The sequence below is a fragment of the Orcinus orca genome, chromosome 16, assembly GCF_937001465.1.
Source record: "Orcinus orca chromosome 16, mOrcOrc1.1, whole genome shotgun sequence".
Lineage (NCBI taxonomy): Eukaryota > Metazoa > Chordata > Mammalia > Artiodactyla > Delphinidae > Orcinus > Orcinus orca.
Window position 1 is genome coordinate 50,002,766 of NC_064574.1, and position 18,709 is coordinate 50,021,474.

At 61.8% G+C, this 18,709-nt stretch overlaps 4 protein-coding genes and 1 long non-coding RNA gene across 24 annotated transcripts; 2 read left to right on the forward strand and 3 right to left on the reverse strand.

Annotated features, from left to right (window-relative positions):
- Positions 1–413: 413 nt before the first annotated feature.
- Positions 414–1,415, reverse strand: LOC117201516 (uncharacterized). The gene is made up of 2 exons (XR_004483582.2): positions 1,283–1,415; positions 414–724 (listed from the first exon to the last, which is right to left on the reverse strand). It is a non-coding gene; the product is annotated as an uncharacterized LOC117201516 (long non-coding RNA).
- Positions 1,416–1,602: 187 nt separating this feature from the next.
- On the forward strand, positions 1,603–3,153 carry ANTKMT (adenine nucleotide translocase lysine methyltransferase). 2 transcript variants are annotated; one of them, XM_049700038.1, is made up of 5 exons: positions 1,603–1,936; positions 2,158–2,262; positions 2,362–2,502; positions 2,722–2,772; positions 2,902–3,153. In XM_049700038.1, the coding sequence occupies exons 1-5, from the start codon at positions 1,775–1,777 to the stop codon at positions 3,121–3,123; spliced, it is 681 nt and encodes a 226-aa protein (XP_049555995.1). In that variant the 5' UTR covers positions 1,603–1,774; the 3' UTR covers positions 3,124–3,153. The 2 variants fall into 2 exon arrangements, with proteins under 2 accessions (XP_049555995.1, XP_033285182.1); XM_033429291.2 differs by lacking the exon at positions 2,722–2,772 and having other exon boundaries at positions 1,629–1,936.
- Positions 3,154–3,177: 24 nt separating this feature from the next.
- CCDC78 (coiled-coil domain containing 78) lies at positions 3,178–7,561 on the reverse strand. 10 transcript variants are annotated; one of them, XM_049700030.1, is made up of 14 exons: positions 7,098–7,237; positions 6,744–6,863; positions 6,570–6,656; positions 6,222–6,374; positions 6,085–6,141; positions 5,893–5,960; positions 5,689–5,767; positions 5,476–5,601; positions 5,074–5,261; positions 4,836–5,007; positions 4,671–4,714; positions 3,885–3,951; positions 3,709–3,809; positions 3,181–3,600 (listed from the first exon to the last, which is right to left on the reverse strand). In XM_049700030.1, exons 1-14 carry the CDS (start codon positions 7,155–7,157, stop codon positions 3,489–3,491), a joined length of 1,434 nt encoding a protein of 477 aa, XP_049555987.1. In that variant the 5' UTR covers positions 7,158–7,237; the 3' UTR covers positions 3,181–3,488. The 10 variants fall into 10 exon arrangements, 8 of the variants coding, with proteins under 8 accessions (XP_049555985.1, XP_049555986.1, XP_049555987.1 ...); XM_049700027.1 differs by lacking the exons at positions 5,893–5,960; positions 7,098–7,237 and adding an exon at positions 7,337–7,561 and having other exon boundaries at positions 3,733–3,809; positions 6,085–6,374; XM_049700026.1 differs by lacking the exons at positions 5,893–5,960; positions 7,098–7,237 and adding an exon at positions 7,337–7,561 and having other exon boundaries at positions 6,085–6,374.
- Positions 7,379–11,862, forward strand: HAGHL (hydroxyacylglutathione hydrolase like). 5 transcript variants are annotated; one of them, XM_049700034.1, is made up of 9 exons: positions 7,379–7,485; positions 8,430–8,613; positions 8,901–9,064; positions 9,153–9,270; positions 9,350–9,458; positions 9,535–9,638; positions 9,856–9,957; positions 10,254–10,333; positions 11,529–11,862. In XM_049700034.1, exons 2-9 carry the CDS (start codon positions 8,509–8,511, stop codon positions 11,860–11,862), a joined length of 1,116 nt encoding a protein of 371 aa, XP_049555991.1. In that variant the 5' UTR covers positions 7,379–7,485; positions 8,430–8,508. The 5 variants fall into 5 exon arrangements, with proteins under 5 accessions (XP_049555991.1, XP_049555992.1, XP_033285170.1 ...); XM_033429279.2 differs by lacking the exon at positions 7,379–7,485 and adding an exon at positions 7,860–7,997; XM_049700035.1 differs by lacking the exon at positions 8,430–8,613 and having other exon boundaries at positions 7,380–7,485.
- CIAO3 (cytosolic iron-sulfur assembly component 3) lies at positions 11,086–18,554 on the reverse strand. 6 transcript variants are annotated; one of them, XM_012533199.3, is made up of 11 exons: positions 18,425–18,554; positions 17,322–17,417; positions 15,700–15,843; positions 15,272–15,404; positions 14,575–14,709; positions 14,186–14,304; positions 13,904–14,033; positions 13,396–13,468; positions 12,782–12,919; positions 12,196–12,353; positions 11,086–12,107 (listed from the first exon to the last, which is right to left on the reverse strand). In XM_012533199.3, exons 1-11 carry the CDS (start codon positions 18,488–18,490, stop codon positions 11,869–11,871), a joined length of 1,431 nt encoding a protein of 476 aa, XP_012388653.2. In that variant the 5' UTR covers positions 18,491–18,554; the 3' UTR covers positions 11,086–11,868. The 6 variants fall into 6 exon arrangements, with proteins under 6 accessions (XP_012388653.2, XP_033285159.1, XP_033285160.1 ...); XM_033429268.2 differs by having other exon boundaries at positions 13,904–14,084; XM_033429273.2 differs by having other exon boundaries at positions 11,968–12,107; positions 12,260–12,353; positions 13,904–14,084.
- Between the last annotated feature and the right edge of the window lie 155 nt (positions 18,555–18,709).

The window sequence follows — 18,709 nt, forward strand, 5'->3', positions numbered from 1 at the left end:
AGCAAAAGGAGCAGAAAGGGCAGAAGTGGGTGTGGCTGACAGGGTCAGAGGAGCCCCAGGGTGCTCTGGGAGGAGCCTGGAAGGCTTGGGCCAGGGGCTTCATGCCTGCTCACAGGGGAGTGGCCAAGGGGAAACGGTGTGGGTGAGCATGAGGGCTGGGGCTATGGGAGCAGGTGCCTCTGGGGCACCTCTGGGCATGTGCATTCACACAGGTATGCACTCGAGTGCCCAGTACCCAAAGGTGAGGAGCAGGGTGCAGGTGTGAAGGTGAGGGACTTTTGGGTGTGCACACTGGGGAGTCGGGGTAGGTGCCTTCATTCAGTCGACCCGCTTCTATTGAGTTTCTTCTAGGTACCAGGTGCTGCTCTAGCACCAGGAATAATACAAGGAACAAAAGAGACAAGAATGGGATGCTGTGTAAGCCCAGTGCACATCCTCCTTTTATGGGGAGGGCCAGGTGACAGCCAGGAAGGAGACAGAAGGTTCTGAGATGGGGGTGGGGAGCAGCCCTCCTCCGCTCCAGTGCTCAGGTCTTGGGAGCATGGCACCGGGGTTTCCTGCCACAGGAACACCTGTCTTTCCCAAGTGGAGGCAGCTGGGGCCAAGTGTGCGGCAGTCTGCACTTGGGGATGGGGGCAGTGGTCTCCAGCATGCCTGCATTGTCTGAAGCAGCCTCCGTCCCTCCTGACCGATGCCGTGGATGGATGAGAAGCCAGGCCAGGGCCTGTGTGCAGACAAATCTCTGCCACTCAAGGACGTTTGGCCTCAGGGTGGGGTAAGGAGGGGGTCCTGGCTCTGTCCCCGCACTTGCCTCTCTCATTCCCAGGCTTCATCAGGTCACTTCCGGGAACTCAATCTTTCTTCGTGTGTGTTACATTTTCTGGAGAAGGAAGGTGGTCTCCCCAGTTCCTGGGGCTCTTCCTCCCATCCACCTGACTGGGCCAGCTGCCAGAGCGCCCAGCACCTCACATCCGGCTCCCCTCCCATGACGCTCAGAGAGAGCCAACATCTGTTTTCTCGGTTCTGCTAAATTTCTCCTTATCAACCCCCTCCGCCCTGCCCCTCAGCCACGCTCAAACTCCCACCGCCCCCGCCGAAGCCTGCGCATCCTGCGTTTCCTGCGCACTCGGGCTGCCTTCAGCCGTGGGAGGGGCCCGGGTGGCCTCCCCGCGACTGCTCCTGGGCTTGGTTGGCTATCGGGGTGTGCGGGGCGGCGTCTCCCCGGTAAGCCCTTCCCCCCGGGCTGACCGCCGCCCCTGGCCTCCAGCCACACCGCACGGACCTCCGCTGCCAGTCAACTGGATCCACGGCACCGCTTCCCTCGGGCGTCTCCCCGCGCTGGGATGTGCAGCCCCAGGGGTCCGCAGCGCCCAAGACAGGCCCGCAGCAACCATCTGCGGCATGGGCCAACGAGGCTGAGCGACGCGGGCTACAGGCAGGATGTTGTGCGGCCAGAACCCGCGAGGGTAGCCCCGGACCCCAGGGCTCCGCGGTCCGGAACCCGCGGGAGGGTCCCTGGACCCGGACGGAGCGGAATGCGAGCGGACCGGCTGCTCAGGCTCTCCCGGCCGCTTCCGGTGTCTCGCCGCGTCCGCCTCTTCCGGCGCGGCGCCGCGGATCTGGTAGGCGCGGAGCAGGGAGTAGGGGCGCCGCGGAGGCCGCGGGCGGTGGGGAGGACGGCCCTCTCCAGGTCCGGGCCGGGGCATGAGGGTCTCGGACCTGAGCCAGGGAGGGGCCTTGAGGTGGGGAAACCCTGAGCCGCTCTCCCGCAGCCATGGAGCAGGACGACCCGGCCGAGGCGTTGACGGAGCTGCGCGAGCGGCGGCTAGGCGCGTTGGAGCTGCTGCAGGTGGCGGCGGGCTCGGGCCTGGTCACCTACGCCGTGTGGGCGCTGCTGCTGCAGCCGGGCTTCCGCCGCGTGCCGCTGCGGCTGCAGGTGCTGGGCCAAGGCTTGTAGGCACCAGCTGCCGGCCGGGCGGGTCCGGGCTGGGGGCAGGGCCTGGAGTGTGGCGCCAAGGCGGACGGTGCAGCTACTCCAGGGCCGATTCGGCTGTGGGTTGGGACCTCCTTCAGGTAGGACCGGACAGGCCACTCTAAGAATGGAAGCCCAGGAGGCAGGCCCCCCACCCTCACACTCCCGCCTGCTTCCTTGTACAGGTGCCTTATGTTGGCGCGAGTGCCAGGCAGGTGGAGCACGTGTTGTCGTTGCTGCGAGGCCGTCCAGGAAAGATGGTGGATCTGGGCTCTGGCGACGGCAGGATTGTAAGGACCGTGTTCGTGTGTGTTGGGGAGCGTCTTTGTTGACCCCTCCCCTGAGCGCACCGCCCCATCTGTTGGTCCTGACGCTCGTTGTGCCCACAGGTGCTGGCTGCCCACAAGTGCGGTCTCCGCCCAGCTGTGGGCTATGAGCTAAACCCGTGGCTGGTGGGGCTGGCGTGGCTGCATGCCTGGAGGGCAGGATGTGCGGGCAATGTCAGCTACCGCCGTGAGAACCTCTGGAAGGTAATCCAGGGAGTCCTGGACCCTCTCAGACCCCACCCTTGATCTTCATGCTTCCGGTTCTAGCTTGGTAGCTTGGCCACCCTGCTGACAGTGCCAGGTACCTCTGCCACCTGGGCAGGCTGGAGCTGGGACTTGGAAGCTGCAGTTACCCAATGCCCACCAAACCTCCCTCCCTGCTGGGGCCCCAATCCCTGCTGGGGTAATTTCCTTTTCCTGCAGGTGAGCCTGAGGGACTGCCACAATGTGTCTGTGTTCCTGGCTCCTAGCGTGGTAGGTCTGGGGTTTGCTGACCCCATGGGAGGCCCAAGCCATCCCCAGTGTAGGTGCTGGGCCTGGAGGAGCTGGGTAGGGGGAGCTGTGTTCCACCCTGCCCACCCCAACCTCCCCTCTCCCCCATAGCTCCCACTGCTGGAGGACAAGCTACAGGCAGAGTTGCCTGCAGGAGCCCGAGTGGTGTCTGGGCGCTTCCCCCTCCCCACCTGGCAACCTGTGGCTGTACTGGGTGAGGGCCTGGACCGCGTCTGGGCCTATGATGTCCACAGTGGTGGGCCAGCTGGGCAGGCTGTCCCAGGGCCTAGTTCTGCCTCCGTACCTGGAGCCCCCAATTCTCAGGTTGGCTGAGTGGACACAATAAAGACTCAGTGGGTTCCAGCCTGATTTTTTTTTTTTTTTTTTTTTGCGGTATGTGGGCCTCTCACTGTTGTGGCCTCTTCCGTTGCGGAGCACAGGCTCCAGACACGCAGGCTCAGCGGCCATGGCTCACGGGCCCAGCCGCTCTGTGGCATGTGGGATCTTCCTGGACCAGGGCACGAACCTGTGTCCCCCGCATTGGCAGGCAGACTCTCAACCACTGCGCCACCAGGGAAGCCCCCAGCCTGATTTTTGTTGGGTGTTGAGCTGGGTGGAATGATCTCCCAAGGGGGTGCTGTGGGGAGGGCTCCATGCTGGCTGTGAAGAGTTCTGCTCCAAGTTTATCTGTTGACCAGCTAACGACTGCGAGTCCTTGGGTGCTGCGGCTTGGCTGGAGGTGTGGCCCCCGCTTTCCAGGGGTTCCCTGTACCCACCAGTTTTCTCAGCCTCAGGATCTCCTGCTTGTACCTGCTCAGAGAAACTAGGCATAGTCACCACCTGGCTGTGGACAAGCCCTGCTGCTAGTGCCTGGGACTGAGGTCCTTGGGTCTTACCCAGCCCACCTCTAGAGCCCACCTGCCCAGGTGCTGGTCCACATACTCTTGTAGCTCAGAAAGTTGCTCCTCAGCCATCGTGGCTCGGACTAGCAGCTGTGCTCTCTCCCTTTCCAGCTCTGCCTGGAATGAGGGAACATAAGCCATGAGCCTGGGCACAGTGTGAGGAAGGGCCTCTGGCCAGGTTTTGCCCACTACCTGGGTGCCACGGGAGAAGTCCTGTAGCTTCTGGCGGATCTGGGCCCAGGATGCAGCTTCCAGGCCCCTGTGAGGGGAGGAGGAGGGGTGGGCGTGAAAGCTGGCATGGACCCAGGTTTTGACCAATGACCCTGCTCAAGTCAGGGCCCCTAGGTCCTTGAGGTGCCTGCTGGGAGCGAGTTTGGGACAGTATAGGGCTGCCTTTCCACTGTGGGCTCTGTGAGGCTTGGAGCCATCTGTGCATGGGGGCAGCCACTGGCCACTCAGGGAAAGCTAAGCCACAAGGCCAGCTGGGACAGTGACCCCAGTGTCTGTAAGATGCTTATGGGGGGCCTCCCCCCATGCTGGGGGGTTTCCCAAAACCCCAGGCAGGTGATTTGTCCTAGCTTCTGCCCACTGCACAGTTGAGAACATGAAGGTGCAGAGGCAAAGGCTGTGAAGGTCACCAGGTAGCCTGCTCCTGCCTTGTCCTGGGGTCAAGACTTCTATCGTCCATGCCACTACAGGTCTTCAGCTATGGGTCCTCCGAGTCTCAGCTGAAGTGTCCTTTCTTCAGGGTCTCTCCCTGACCCTCCCATTCAAGGGTAGCCCCCTCCCATCCAGGAGGGTAGTCCCTCCTCTCTCCAGGCAGTTGGTTTTTGTGCGATTATTAGTGTCTCATAAGCAGACCGAGACTGGAGAATACAGATGGGCCACCTTGTCCACTGCAGCAACCAGAACCCCTCTAAGCAGTTAGTTCACAGAATGAATGAATGGGTCTCCCCAGCACCCACACCAGGTACTCACTGTGGCTCTAATGGGCCCCCCTGAGAGGCTTCATTGGGTTCTTTCTGTAGGAACAAGAACAGCGATTGCTGAATGAGGCAGGCTGCTCAGAGGCCCTGGGCTTGGGGCTTTGCTGAGCCTGGGATGGGTCCTGGGGCGAGTTGTGGGGCAGCAGGGAGGGGTCACCTGGGCCTGGAGCTTCTGGAGCTGCTTCTCCAGCCTAGCCTGGTCCTCCCTCAGGTGGCCGAATTTGGTGACCATGTGCAGGGGCGGCGGCTCCATGTCTGAGGTGGCTGCACCAGAGGTAGCCTTGGGGATCCTGGGTGCCCCGTTGGGCTCCACCAGCACCTGTTGCACACTAAACCCCGCACCAGGTCACCTAGGGCTATCCCACCCCAGGTGCCCAGCTCAGGGAGGGGCCCACCTGTGGGCAGCCAGCAGCTCCTCGTGCCTCTGACTCAGATCTGCCAGGCGCTTGCGGTAGGTGCGAGCAGCCCGGGCCAGCTGTTGCTCACGGCTGTGATGTGCCCCCCGAATGTCCTCCAGAGTGGTTTCCAGGAATGTCCGAAGGGCTGTGGATGCAGGCTTTGGGCCTGCACCATCTGCATACTCCTGGAGGAGATAGGGCTGGGCTGGGGCGGGTCCACACCTTGCCCCCCCAATTCCCTCCATGGAGCTGGTCTGACGACAGTGTGCTGGGTGGGCCTGAAGTCTCCCACAAGGTCAGAGTCTCTCTGAAGTGGTCTAGCACACCCAGGCCAGACTCGGGCTCCCCAGGATCCAGAGGCCTCCCACTCAACACAGGGCCAGCCGGCCCAGTGCTCACAGCCACGGCTCGGGTGCAGTGCTGCAGTCGGATGGCGTACTCCTCGTTCAGCTTCTTGAGTTGCAGCTGCAGCCGGGCGTTCTCTGCTTCAGCCTGGTGGAGCTGGCCCCGGCAGGCAGACAATACCTGGGGGTGGAGATGGCCCTGAATTTATGTCCTGCAAGGTGGACCTTTGCTGAGCCAGACCTCAAAGCAGGTAGGGGTGGGCCTCACCAAGGTTTGTGCAGCCAGTTGCTGCCCAGCTGTCCTGGCCTCCTCCTGAGCTCCTTGCAGCTGCCAGCCCAGGGCTGCCCTGCAGACATGGGTATGAGGCTTAGCCAGGCCTAGGGCAGGTGACTCCTTCTGCCCCTTAAGAACAGCTCCTTTGCTCACTGTGCCCTGCTGGGCCCTCCTGTCCCAGGTGAGGCAGTCACTCACACACGCGTCTCCAGTGCCTGCTGCCGAGCCCTGTGCTGCTCTGGCGCCCGACTTACTTCTCCCTGCGGCTGCGGGGTACACAAGGGCTGGCTGGGTGAGAGCCCAAGCTCTGGGTCCCCTGCACTGCCCCACCTCCACCCTGGGCTGGGAGAAACTTCAACAGATTCCCGGGCTAGGTGGCTGCACACTCACACCATGCCCCAGCTTCTGCTGCTCGTTCTCAGCTGTCGGGAAGTCCTTGGGCTGTGCCTGCACAGAAAAGCCGGTCTCAGCCTCACTGTTCCCCTGCTGGACCCCTGTTTAGCTTCCACCCATGCGCTCATGGTGACCTGGAGTCTGTGGTGGTCGGAGTGTCCCTGCCCCCAGGCCTTGTGCCCAAGCTCCTGTGCCAGTGCCTGGCGGTGACCCGGATTAGGTTCTGCTAGGGCTGCCTGCTCTCCGTGCAGTTCTAGCTCCAGCACCCGGCTCTCCAGCCACAGGACCTGCGGGGTGACCAGGTCATCATCCATCTGGGCATCCACAGGAACACAGCACACACAGGACAGGTGGGGACTCGCAGACACTGCGTGTGCACAGTCACATGGGGCACACCTGCACCCCTCACAGTTCTGGCACTAAGTGTGCACCCTCCCCCCATGCTCTCAGGCTGGCACACGTAGGCACACATCAGTGCCCACCTCACTCTTCAGCTCGAAGATTTCAGCTTCGTGTTGCTCCTTCAGGCGATGGGTTTTGATCTGCAGGTCCACCAGCTCCTTGCAGACCTGTGAATGGCCAGGATGAGAGGTGGGGCCTGTGGGGCCCTGGGGATGCTCTCCCTCCTGCCAGTGCCTGAGGGCCACCACACCCACCTGCAGCCGCTGCTCCTCACTCAGCTCTAGATCTGAGGGAACCTCTGTCTCAAGGTTGGTGGCCCAGGTTGGGGTACCCCCAGGGACTCCTGGCAGCCAGGTCTCGGCCCGCGGCAGAACCTAGGGAGGCACCACCACTCATACCCCAGGTGTGTCTCAGACCTGGGCTGTGGCCTCCACTCTCATGAAGCCACCAGCCATCCACCCCCACACCCTCAGCCTGGCAGAGCTGGGGCAGGCCCTCCCACAGCCAGGATCAGGCCCAGGTCCTGGGAGGATCTACACCCCTCCTGGTCTCTGAGGGAACAGGGAGAACCCCCGAGCCCAGAAACGCAGCGTCCTGGGAGGACTCACATTCTTGGTGGCCCGAGGTGGGGCCCCTGGCCTGGAGCCTGGGGCTGCCACATACTCCATAGGCAAAAGGGACTCTGGGCTGCCCCAAGCCTGGTGCCACCTCGACTACTGGCCTGTTGCTGCAACACGGTGGTTTGTGTTGCCAAGGCCTCTGTTGTCCCCAGGAGACTCCCGGGGCCCCGCCCACGAGGGCAGGCAGGACAGTTAAGTGGTTGGGGAGGTGGGTGCAAACTCTCAACTGCTTCCGTATTTGGCGATCCATTCTTTCCGGTTTCCTTTTCCTCATCTGGGAAACGCAGATCGGCACCCCAGCATTTATCAGGGACGCGGATGGAACCACGAGTGCATAGAAGGGCCCAGCCTGGGGAGGTGTGGGACAGCGCGCATGGTATGGAGGTGCCGCTGCTGTTACTGTTGTCCTCACACAGCGCGCTTTGCTCTACCATGTGGGTTCGCACACTCATTAGGCCCCTACGCTGAGCACTGGACGGGCAGGCAAACAAACTGGACAGATCCCTGCAGCGCTCAGCCTGACGGAAGCGGGCTCAGACGTCCCAGTCCGGGTCCGGGGTACTCAGGAGGGCTGTCTCAGCCCGGTGCCAGGAGGGCTTCGCGGAGGAGGCGCCGCAGCGCCGGGCGCGACTGGCCAGACGTGCGTGCAGCTCCCTTCGGGCACGCGCGCGCTCCCTCCCGCGCACGCGTGTGCTCTGGGCACTGTGCGCCGGTTCCCGCGCGCGCAAGTTCCAGGAGGGCCCAGCGGGTCTCAGGGGCGCGGGCCGTTGGTGGCGGCCCGGGTGAGCGGCGCGCTCCGTCCAGGCCCCGTGACAGGCGCCCGAGGCCCGCCTCTGTCCGGCTGTCCTTTAGGCAGTCCTTGAGACCAGCTGGCGCAGCCCAGCTGGGGTGAGTGGACGACCGGAAAAGGGGGAGGGCTGGGGTCGTACTTCGGAGGGAGGGGGCCTGGGGAGGGCGGGGCCTGCGGAAGGACGTTGAGGGGCGGGGCCTGGAGAGGGGCTGGTCCAGGGTCGCGCTGCGGCGGGAGGGCACCTGGGGAGGGGGCGGAGCCTGGGAGGCAGGCGGGGCCTACCGGGGCAGCGGCGTGGCTGGGGGCGGGGCCGGAAGAGGGCGAGGTTAATAGGGGGTGTGGCCTGCTGCGCGGGGGCGGGGCCTGCGGCGGGCTGAGTCTTGGCTAGAGACTGGTCCCCGCAGCTGCAGGTCAACTTAAGCCAGGAGCTTGGGATTCCTCAAGGGCCCTCGGGGAAGTCCGGGAGCAGGGAGTGCGGTTCCTTTCCTGGCCCCCAGCGTGTCTGTGGAGCTGACCCCTCCCACGCACAGCTCTGCCTAGGGTCTGGAGAGGGTAGTCCCACCCTGAGGAAGGGGCTCAGGAGGCGCGGGGTGGCTGAGCTCTGCGACCATGAAGGTCAAAGTCATCCCTGTGCTTGAGGACAACTATATGTACCTGGTCATCGAGGAGCACACGCGGGAGGCTGTGGCCGTGGACGTGGCCGTGCCCAAAAGGGTGAGGGCAGCTTTCGGGCGGCGGGAGCACAGCTGTGGGCACAGGCATCGTAGGCCGAGACCGTCAGTCCGCATTCCGAGAGGCTTTCCAGACTACGCTGCCGGGGCCAGATCCTTCCCCTATTGTCTCATCTCTGGTTATTTGGCGTTTAGGGTTTCTTGATTATCTTGGGTCTCCTCTGAGGTTAGAGCCGTCTCGGGTCTCCCCTTTTCCCTGCGTATGGTGCCTAACTGTACTGTGTGTGCTGGGCGCTCAGTAATTGTCTGCTGGATCTCCCCTACCCCCAGGCCCGTCCCCTGCCTGGGGCACTGTGCACCCGGGCCTGGCGCCCCAACACAGGCAGCCACCTGGACCACCTGCATCTCCCTAACTCCCATCCCTTTCAGCTGCTGGAGATCGTGGGCCGGGAGGGGGTATCACTGACAACTGTGCTGACCACCCATCACCACTGGTGAGTGCCATCAGGGCGGGCTGAGGCAGGAGGGTGTCACCCCTACCCTACCCTGACCGCATGTGATCCTGCTTCCCCCCACCCGCAGGGACCACGCCCGGGGCAACACGGAGCTGGCGAGGCTGCTGCCTGGCCTGGTGGTGCTGGGCGCAGATGAGCGCATCTGTGCACTGACCCGCAGGCTGGTACATGGCGAGGAGCTGCGGGTGAGCGTGCACTCAGGAGGGGTGGGGAGAGCGCCCTGGGCCCAACCACCTTACAGGCCCACCTGCTCCTCTGCCATAGTTTGGGGCCATCCACGTGCGCTGCCTCCTGACGCCTGGCCACACCTCGGGCCACATGAGCTACTTCCTGTGGGAAGATGAGTGTCTGGACCCGCCCGCCGTGTTCTCGGGTACTGGCTGCCCAGCGCCTACCCACCCCACCTCCCTCTGCCCCATCCACCTTCTCTGACCCACCCAACTCCCCAGGGGATGCATTGTCTGTGGCCGGCTGCGGCTCACGCCTGGAGACCACAGCTCAGCAGATGTACCACAGCTTGGTGGAGACCCTGGGCACCCTGCCCCCTGAGACAGTGAGCCGCCTGCCCCTTACCCTCTCATGGGGCCCAGCCTCCCTACATAACCGGTGCACTCTGCACCTGCCTTATGCCAGGGTTCAGGATGACTGCTTGCCAGCCGTGGGGACAGGTGGACCAGGTGAGGGGGGAGGGGCTGGGCCACTGGGGTGAGTGTCTCTGCCCATCTCTGCCTATGGTGGTGCTGTGCACCCCAAGTGCCTTCTTTCTCCAGAAGGTGTTCTGTGGTCACGAGCACACACTGGGCAACCTCGAGTTTGCACAAAAAGTGGAGCCTTGCAACAACCACGTGAAGGCCAAGCTATCGTGGGCCAAGGTGTGACCACTCCTCCCCTCTCAGTGGCAAGGTTGGAGGGTGGGGTAGGACTGGAACCAGGGAGGGACTGCAGGGGAGTCCACCATGATCGACCCAGGTGACCAGACATGGCTTGGCCCAGGGCATTCTGCCAGCCAAGGCTCCCACTGGTGAGGGAGGGGAGCTGGGCAGCCTGCAGGTCTGGCCCATGAGTGCCTGCCCTCAGGGTCTAGGCTCAAGCCCCCAGACTGGTAAGCTGAGCCAAGCTGCCTGGAGCTGCCAGACAAGGCTGTGACAAAGGCCTGTGGTCATTCCAGAAGAGGGATGAGGATGATGTGCCCACGGTGCCCTCAACCCTGGGCGAGGAGCTCCTTTACAACCCCTTCCTGAGGGTGGCGTGAGTATTGGCCAGCGTGCGGGCCCTCTTGTGGGGCAGGCGGGGGAGCACATGGCAGGGCCTGAGCCAGCGCATGTCGGGAGGACCTGTGTCCTCCCCAGGGGCCATGCTGCTGAACAGGCTGGCATGGGGCCGGACTGTTGTCCTTTGGGCCTCCCTGGCAGTCATTTGGATGCTGAGGGAGGTGTTGGGGGACTGGTTATTGGATTGTCTGGCACCAGGGAGAGGCTGCTCTTTAAATGCCCTCCAACAGTGGCTTCATTTCCACCGCCATGTCCAGCTTGCCCAGCGGTTCCCATCGAACCCCCTCTCCCTGCAGAGAGGAGCCTGTGCGCAAGTTCACAGGGAAGGTCGCCCCAGCTGAAGTCCTGGAAGTGCTCTGCAGGGAGCGAGCGAGCTTTGAGCGGGCAGCTGAGCCACTGCAGCCACAGGCCCAGGCACTCCTCGCGCTGCAGTGGGGGCTCCTGAGCATGCCCCGGCCGAAGTGAGCCCTACGTGGGCTGGGCAACACACCCCTCCTCCCTTGACCCACAGGAGGATCGAGCCTTCCTCAGCCCTGCCCAGCCTTAGAGGGTGGGCGCCCTGGCCTTTCCTGGTGTTGGACACCCGGGGCCCCTCTCTGGGCCACAGTGAGCCCCGAGACCTGGGTGTTTGCGAAGCAGCCTAGTGGGGTGCACAGGGCTCCTAAACTTGAATAAAGCTTTGAAAGGCCTCTTTTTTGATGCTGGTAAACACTCTTGAAGAGAAGCTGGTTTCAGAGAGAGTCCCCTTTACTAGAAGTGAGCTTTTCGGGCCCAGGCCTGGTGGGCTGAATGCAATCTGCCCTCCCCCTGCCCCTTAAGTGGGGGTCCAGCTGTGGACACAGGACTCAGCCAGCGAGACCACTGAGGCCTGATAGCAAGAGTCCTTCCCACCTGGACTCAGCCCCCAAGACAGAGGTTCTCAAGCCCCAGAGACCGCAGCTTCTTCGAACACCTGGTTCTAGGTGGAGGGAGCACCCATCCCCAGCTGGGGTCATGGACCAGGTGCCTGTCTCCTGCCAGTGTCCTCTGCTGCCCAGCGTGGCAGGGTTCCCCAAGCTCTGCTGTGAGCTTGACCAGCCTGGCAGGTCCAGCCTATCACCACCCTCCACATCGCAGCTTCAGGTGACTCTAGAAATGGGGGATGAGGAACCCCCCCTTTTCTCTCCCTTAAGTTCCCCACAGGATGAGCTGAAACCCTCACAGCTTAGGCCACCACAACCAGGAGGAGTCAGGGCACCTCTAGGGCTCTGGGCCCATGGAGAGGTTCCAGCAGGTGGTAGAACCTCTGGCCCCCTGCAGCGGGGAGTCCAGGTGAGCACAGGCTTGAAGTCACCTTTACTGGCTGGGGGTCCTGAGTCCCATCTCTATGTGGGTCCCAATGTCCCCACATCTCATCCAGCATTTTGGGGGTATGCCCTGGGGTCTCGGGCGACTTCCCTGCTGGAGACTCCACATGCCTTCCTGGGAGTCCCGGTGCTGGCTGTGTTGGGCCGGGTGGATCCTTGAGGCCTCCTACCACCTGATGCTGAGGCTGGAGCCAGCCTTTTCCACCGCGTGGTAGCTTGTGTGCAGCAGGCGGCTGGCCTGCTCTGAGCCCTCGCCCTGCAGCCAGTGCCCATATAGCTCCTGGACTCCAGGCGCGTCCTCTGGTGCCTCGGTCCTGACCATGCTGTATAGCCTCTCAACCTGCTGCAGAAGCTCCTTGCCAGGCATGTCAGGGGCCTTGAGCTGGCCTCCACCATTCAAGCAGCCTGTGGCAGAGAAGGACGGGCAGAAGTGTGGTCAAGGGGAGGGTGTCAGCACACGGGGTCCCAGAGGGCCCACTCTGTGTGCAGCTACCTGCAGGGCAGGCCATGACCTCCACATAGTGGTATGGGCAGCGCCCTCGCTTGAGCTTTTGTACCAGGTTCTGGATGTTGCGGAAGCCGTAGGCCGCGGCGAAGTGCAGCAGGACCTGGCCCTCCCTCTCCAGAGTCACCTCTTGGAGGTCCTTGTTCCTGAGGGCACACAGAGCAGGCTGTCCACACGGCACGCCCAGGCTTCCTCCCGGGTGGGGGACAGTGATAGGGGAGGGTAGAAGGCTCCCTTCAATGAGTGGGGCAGGTGGCCTCAGCCCCAGCCTTGGTTTCCTGGTCTGTAGAATGGGAACCCCACCTTCCCAAGGTCTGACAAAGGCCCCAGCCCGCCCTCCCTGGAATGGGGACTCACGTTGGGACATACCCTGTGCCAGGAAAACTGTCCTGCCACCATGGGCCTCTGGGGCCCTGGGTCACCGTGCTGTGGGTAAGGGACACTGGGTCCTATGATGAGGAGACCAAGGGCTGGAGAGCTCTGGCCCCTTCACATGAGCCAGAGGGGAGGGCCCAGCTCCTGCCTGGTGCCCCGAGAGGCTGCCCTGCCCCAAGCTCCAGCCCTTCCCACTGACCTCAGGGGTCTGTAGGTGACTTCAGTGACGTGGATTCCAAAGAGCTCCTGGGCTGCATGCCGGAACACGTGCTCCAGGTAGCCCCCCGAGCCCCCACCCTGATGGCTGGTAGGCTCCTGGGCAGATACACTGCTGCACCTGGGGAGGAGGGCATGGCCTCAGGTGGTAGTGGGGCTGCTGTCCACCAAGGCTTCTGGGTAACCTCTGTAACTTCTGTTTGAGAGCACTTGCTTTCTAAGTGGAAGATGAGTCACAGACTCCAGGGCTTTGTGGGTGTGTCAGGAGGAGGCTCTGGGGGAAAAGGACTGTCCCCTCCGTCATGTCACCTGTTCTGGGGAGCTCAGACCTGTATGAAGCTGGGGTCAGCTCTGATAACCATCAGCCAATTGTCCACAGGCTGCCTCGTGAACTCAACCACCTCTGGACACCAACACATACCACGGGGCAGATGCAAAACCAACCAGAAGGAAGCTGAGGCAGAGAAGAGGGGCGAGGACAGTGCCTGCCCCCGCCTCGTCCCTTCTGCTGCCCACCAGGACACCTCTGACCCCAAGGTCAAGAGCACCCCAATGCTGGACAAGCTTACTGCCCCTGACATGGCAGGCACGACGTACAGACTGTCCAGGGGAGCCGACTCCAGCTCTGACAGCGAGACCCCTTCTTCTTCCAGCAGCTTGAAGACTTCTCCTACGATGAGACCACAGCACAGACAGACGCTCTTCAGCTGAATCTCAACAAAAACAGAGACCATGAAAGGTCCCCACCACCTGCATCCCTAGCAACCTGTGAGTGGCCAGACGTCCAGCCCCTGCTCGTGAGTGGGGGATGAACCCAGCCAGAGGCAACTCCACTTCTGAAGGGCCTCCCGGTGCTGTGGTGGGGCAGACGTGCCTGACCCTGGGGTGCCTCGCAATGCGCCTGGAGTGGGCAGGGCACTGCGTCCCTGGACAGCGACCCTTCCTGGATCGTCTGCCTCCCGGGTGGGCATTCATTTTTCTTTTAAGCATTTGGGAGCCTCTGCAAGGCTGCTCAACTCACAGACGGGGTGACCAACATGAGCCAGGGGGATTGTGCTGGGCCTTATGCTGGGGACACAGCGCCAGCAGGCTCGGGGCCCCGCACCTGTTGTGATGACACAATCCACATCGCGTGTCTGGTGCTCTTGGCTGAAGAAGTCGGGTCTGGAGGCTTCCAGCTTTTTGTCGTAGCAGGGCATCACCGTCACGTGGTAGATCTTGTCGGGGGTCAAATGCTGCGTGGAGAACACGGCAGTGGTGCAGCTGCCTGGCCCCAGCAGCAAAGGCTGAGGCGGGGGTGACAGCACAGGCACGGCTGGGAGCACAGTTCTGTGTGTGGGTCCTGACCACTGCAGTCTTGGCTTATTTTGTAAGATGTCCCTGTTACCTGCTGCTGGGAGAAGAAGTCCTTGACCAGGGAGCCCATGACCTGCTGCGGGGACCGGGCGGTGCTGATGTAGGGGAGGAGGACGTTCCCGTGGGTCTTCTCGGCGTAGCAGATCCAGCCTGAGGCCGACACAGGGTGGGGGTGGTGGAGGAAGCGAGCAGGGCAGGGGTGTGACTTTCTGGGGTGGACCGACTTGTACAGGAGTTAGGAGCCCACTAAGCCCCCACTGTGCTGTCGCCGATACGTATCTCAGGTGTCCCTATGATCACCCCTCTGGGAACTGAAGCGACTACAGGTGACCCTCAGGCAGTGCCTGCTGACGAGCCCCTCCCCCAGCACTCCCGTCACCCATGTCCAGCTGTTGACATCGGTCCGCAGCATCAGCATACCTGGGCAGGCGGAAGTCAGCACAGGCAAGGCCTGCTTGGAATCGGCTTGTGCTCGGAATCGCCGCACGAACTCCCACTGGCTCTCGAGGAGGCTGAAGTTCCTCGAGAAGGCGGTATCAAACACGTAGTGTGCCCCTGCAAGGGAGCACCCACCTCACCCCAAGAAGGATGGCCACAGCCCCAGGCGCTGCCCACCTCGCCCCGGGAGCAGGGCTCTGCCTTCCCGTGGGGCGTCACATGACACGCTGGTGTGCATGCAGACAGCCCGGTGTCCTTGGGCTTTCCTTCCTTTGAGCTCGGTGGCTGCCAGGGACCAGGCCAAACTCTGCATGCTGCCTAGGGCAGCCGCCGGCACCGGGGCTCACCCCACGTCCTCCCAGCCCTACTCCCAGCACGCAGAGGTTGACCAGCTGATCTGAGCCAGAACCCAACTCAGACCTGGGAGATGTGCCTTGATGGTGATAGTTTAAAAACAATATTAGGAGTGGGTAAATTCCAGACTCGGGGAAGTGCAACATCAGAATTCAGACAGCTTTCTATTAAAAGGCACTGCTCTCTGTATCAAAACAGAACTTCAAGTTGAAGTCAACCTCAGATAGAGTTCCTGATGTGTTTAAGCCCAGTGATAGTGGGGCATGACGAGCCCCTCGCCAGCTCTCGTGTCCAAGCTGGAGCTCACCCAAGGTTCAGCACCTACCTATTTTTTTAAAGAACGCAGTTAATTTCCTGGCAGTGTCTGTAGGATTCAGCTGAAATCTCACAGCCAGCGATGCTCTGGACTGGGGAGAGACCGAGATGACAACCAGCCTCTGCTGATCGGGCGCCACCATCTGCAAAGCAAGGGACCTGCCGCTCACTCTGTGTGTTTAACAGATTCCAAGCCTAACTCCATCAGGCATGTCATTTTTGCAAACACGTAGAACCTAAAGTTTAGGGTTAACACTTCAATGTCAAAATACAAGTAATTGACTGAGATCCCACCGATGAGACCTAAAAACGTCAGGAGTCACTAGGAGACATAGGACAAAGGGCACCAGAAGATGAGCTGCCCTGACAACACGAGTGAGGGATGCTGGGGTTGATGTCGGGTTAGAGTGGCATTCCAAAGACTGTCCCACCGCTCACCTTATTAGCACCTAGAACCTTCCGCAGCTCCTCGTGGCTCTGCTGAGTGATGAGCACGGTCTCTGCCGAAGTGACGCAGCCACTGCACGCCAGGCAGTCGTCCAGCGAGATCTTGGCCCTCTCCAGCTTCTTTGTCCCTCCATCCTGGAAGCACAAGAACCTGGTACCCCAAGGGCCCTCCGCATGAGGACGTGGAGCTCTCAGATGATGGGACCCACAGGAAACCTTCATTCTCCGTCTCACAACACTGACAACCAACTACTGGGTTTATGTGCTGTAAGTTCTTAGAAATTAAATATTTATTGCAGAAACACATATACACATTCTAGATTTTCATAGTGGCACCAAATTCTAACTTCGGTACAAACTTGGCTGCACGTCAGATCATACTGAAGAGGCTTGCTGCCCGCCAGGGGTGGGAGACGGGCATTAAACCTGCAAAGGAGCAGCTGACTCATCACAGAGGCCCTGGACAGTCATTGGTCCCCAGGCTGCCCTCACGGGGCTGTGGGGACAGGAAAATGCCCAAGGCCAGGCTCTAAATGGAGGAGGAAGAGAAAGGCAAGGGCAAAGATTAAGGAAGAAAGGACAGAGGGACAAGGAAAGGGGCAGAGGGAGGAGATGGCAGGAGCCTGTGCCCACCTGGGCTGTGCCTGCCCAGTGCCAACACATGGAAGAGTGGGTGAGGGACACAAGGGGCAGTCACACTGTCAGACTCGGCCAGACAGTTGCAGAACTTGGTGTTCAAGCCAGCTTCCAGGCTGGGCAACTCTTCTTAGCTGCAAATGATCCCAGTAGAGCCCCTTCACTCCCTCTGCACACACAGGAGTGGTCTGAGCCAGGGCCAGGCGAGCTTCAGGGGCCCAGAGTGTGACCAGGGGGCTGACAAGACAGGAACTCCCTTCCAGCCCAGATCACTAGGCCTTACTTAGCACCAAAGCCACAATTTGAGCTCAGTGCATTTTCCCAGGTTGGACTGGTCTCAAGGACAGGCTGTGATGCTGTGCTGAGCAGGGGGCTGATGTGCTTCCGACTTCCCTCCAGATCAACCACTGCTGCTCTGGAGCAGCGCCCACTTGGTCCCTAAAAAGGACCCAGTCTTCCGTGCTGTGCTGGGCTTAGGCGGGACCCGTGGTGTGCTGCTGCGTTACCCTCCTGGGCTGAGTGAACAGTGGCTCTCTCCTTGTGAACTCTGGATCCTGTTGTCTGGCCCTACCGTGAACCATCCTGTGGCTCCTCCCCTGCTTGGGCAGGATTCCTGGGCCAGCGTGCCTGGTGGTGCCTGCGGTCCCTGGGACAGCACAGATGTTCTTGAGAGTCCAAATGGTAAACAGTCGGGGTAAATTTTAACGCCATTGGATTAGGATCTCGTCATTGCTAAATTACACAGGAAGTAGGTGTTCCCTAAGAACAAGTGGTCTGGACTAGAAAATCTTACACAATTACAACTCAGAGAGAGAAGGAGAGAGGGAGGGGATGCGGGAACTGCCATCTCTGCAAAGAGCTCTCTGCAGAACATATCTGAGAAAGGATTGGTGAGACGTGCAAGGTCCTGTGGCCCCTGCATTTGTCACTCGACGGAGCAGTGAAACGTGCTTCAGGCCAACCAAGCTGGCACTTACCTGACTGACTTGGAAGTAACTCCCGTCATCTTCGACGTGGATCTTGGCTACGCCACTTCCCGGCCTCTTATCCACCCTCATGGGCTTGATGCAATCCTATACCAGTAAGAAACCCCAACGGGCACCTGAGTGCACAGAGGCGGAAGAAGAGGGGCAGCCTGATGGCCACACCACCACCTGGGACGAAAACTGTGCCCTGATTCCGGTCTTCCTGCACCAGAAGCACTCTTAGCGCTATGGATTTTGTCACTACTTTCCCTACTCACTCACGCTTGGTCAGACACTCTGTCCGACCAAGAGTCGCTCTGCAGGTCACAGTCAGATGGAGGCGGTGCTGACTGGGCCTGCACGCTAACCTGTCTGCAGACAGCACCAACCCCCGCCCTCACCTTCCTCAGCGTAAACGTCTGGCGGGGCACCGTGGCCAGTTTTTCATCGACTGCTGGGAAGAAGCCAAGGGGTCGCTAGGAACGCTTGGCCCCGCCCAGTTCCTGGAAGAAAGTTCCTTTCTTTGCCCAACTCCTGGAGTTCTCGCGGTCTCTCTCAACAGGAGCACCTCACTGGCCATCGCATTCCCAAAGGGAACTAGCCCCAGAAAGCCTTAGTGGGAGGCCTGTCCGAGCTCCTCCTGCCGCTGTGCCGGGACCAGCCCCACCTGTTCCTCCTCCTGGGACGGCTTAGCTATGGCCCTCCGAGCCCTGGTCCTGCACGGCTGGTAGCAACCGATAAGCGGAGACATCAGATAAGGGCGGCCGTCTCTCAAGTGCAGCTGTCCTGTCCCCTTTGGGGGCAAGCTCTGTCTTCCCCCCCAGGGGCGACACCTACGACGACCACCGCGGTGACTCCAGCGGAGCACCTCCCAAGTCCTCGCAGCGGGGTGGGGCCGTCCCACTCTGTTCACACGCAAGGAATTGGCCAGGGAAGCTCGGCAGGGTCTCCCGGGCCCCAAGCTAGGTGAGTTCGGCTGCAGTGGCCGCCCGGGAAGGGGACGCGGAAGCTACGGGGCTGTGCGACTCAGCAGCCCCGCTTCTGAGCCCCTCTCTCAGGGGAGAGACTGCGGCGGAGGGGGCTCCCCGCGCACGGCCGCCGCCCTGCCCGCCCACCTGAGACGGCGCGATGAAGTCGTCCAGGTCCGTCAGCTGCAAGGCCCCGCTGAAGAGCGACGCCATGGTGCCACACTGCCGCCCGCCGCCGAGCGCAGGTGTCGCCAAATGCCGCGAAACGGCGAAGCGGTTCCGCCACGCTGCCGGAAAGCGTCCGCATGGCTCATGCGCGACTGGCTAAGCGGCCGGGTGTCCGGCAGGCGCGCGTTCCCTGCTGGCGGCCCCGGGCACCGCTCACTCTCCACCCTGCCTGGGCGCCGGCCGGGAGGCAGAGGGGCGGCGGGG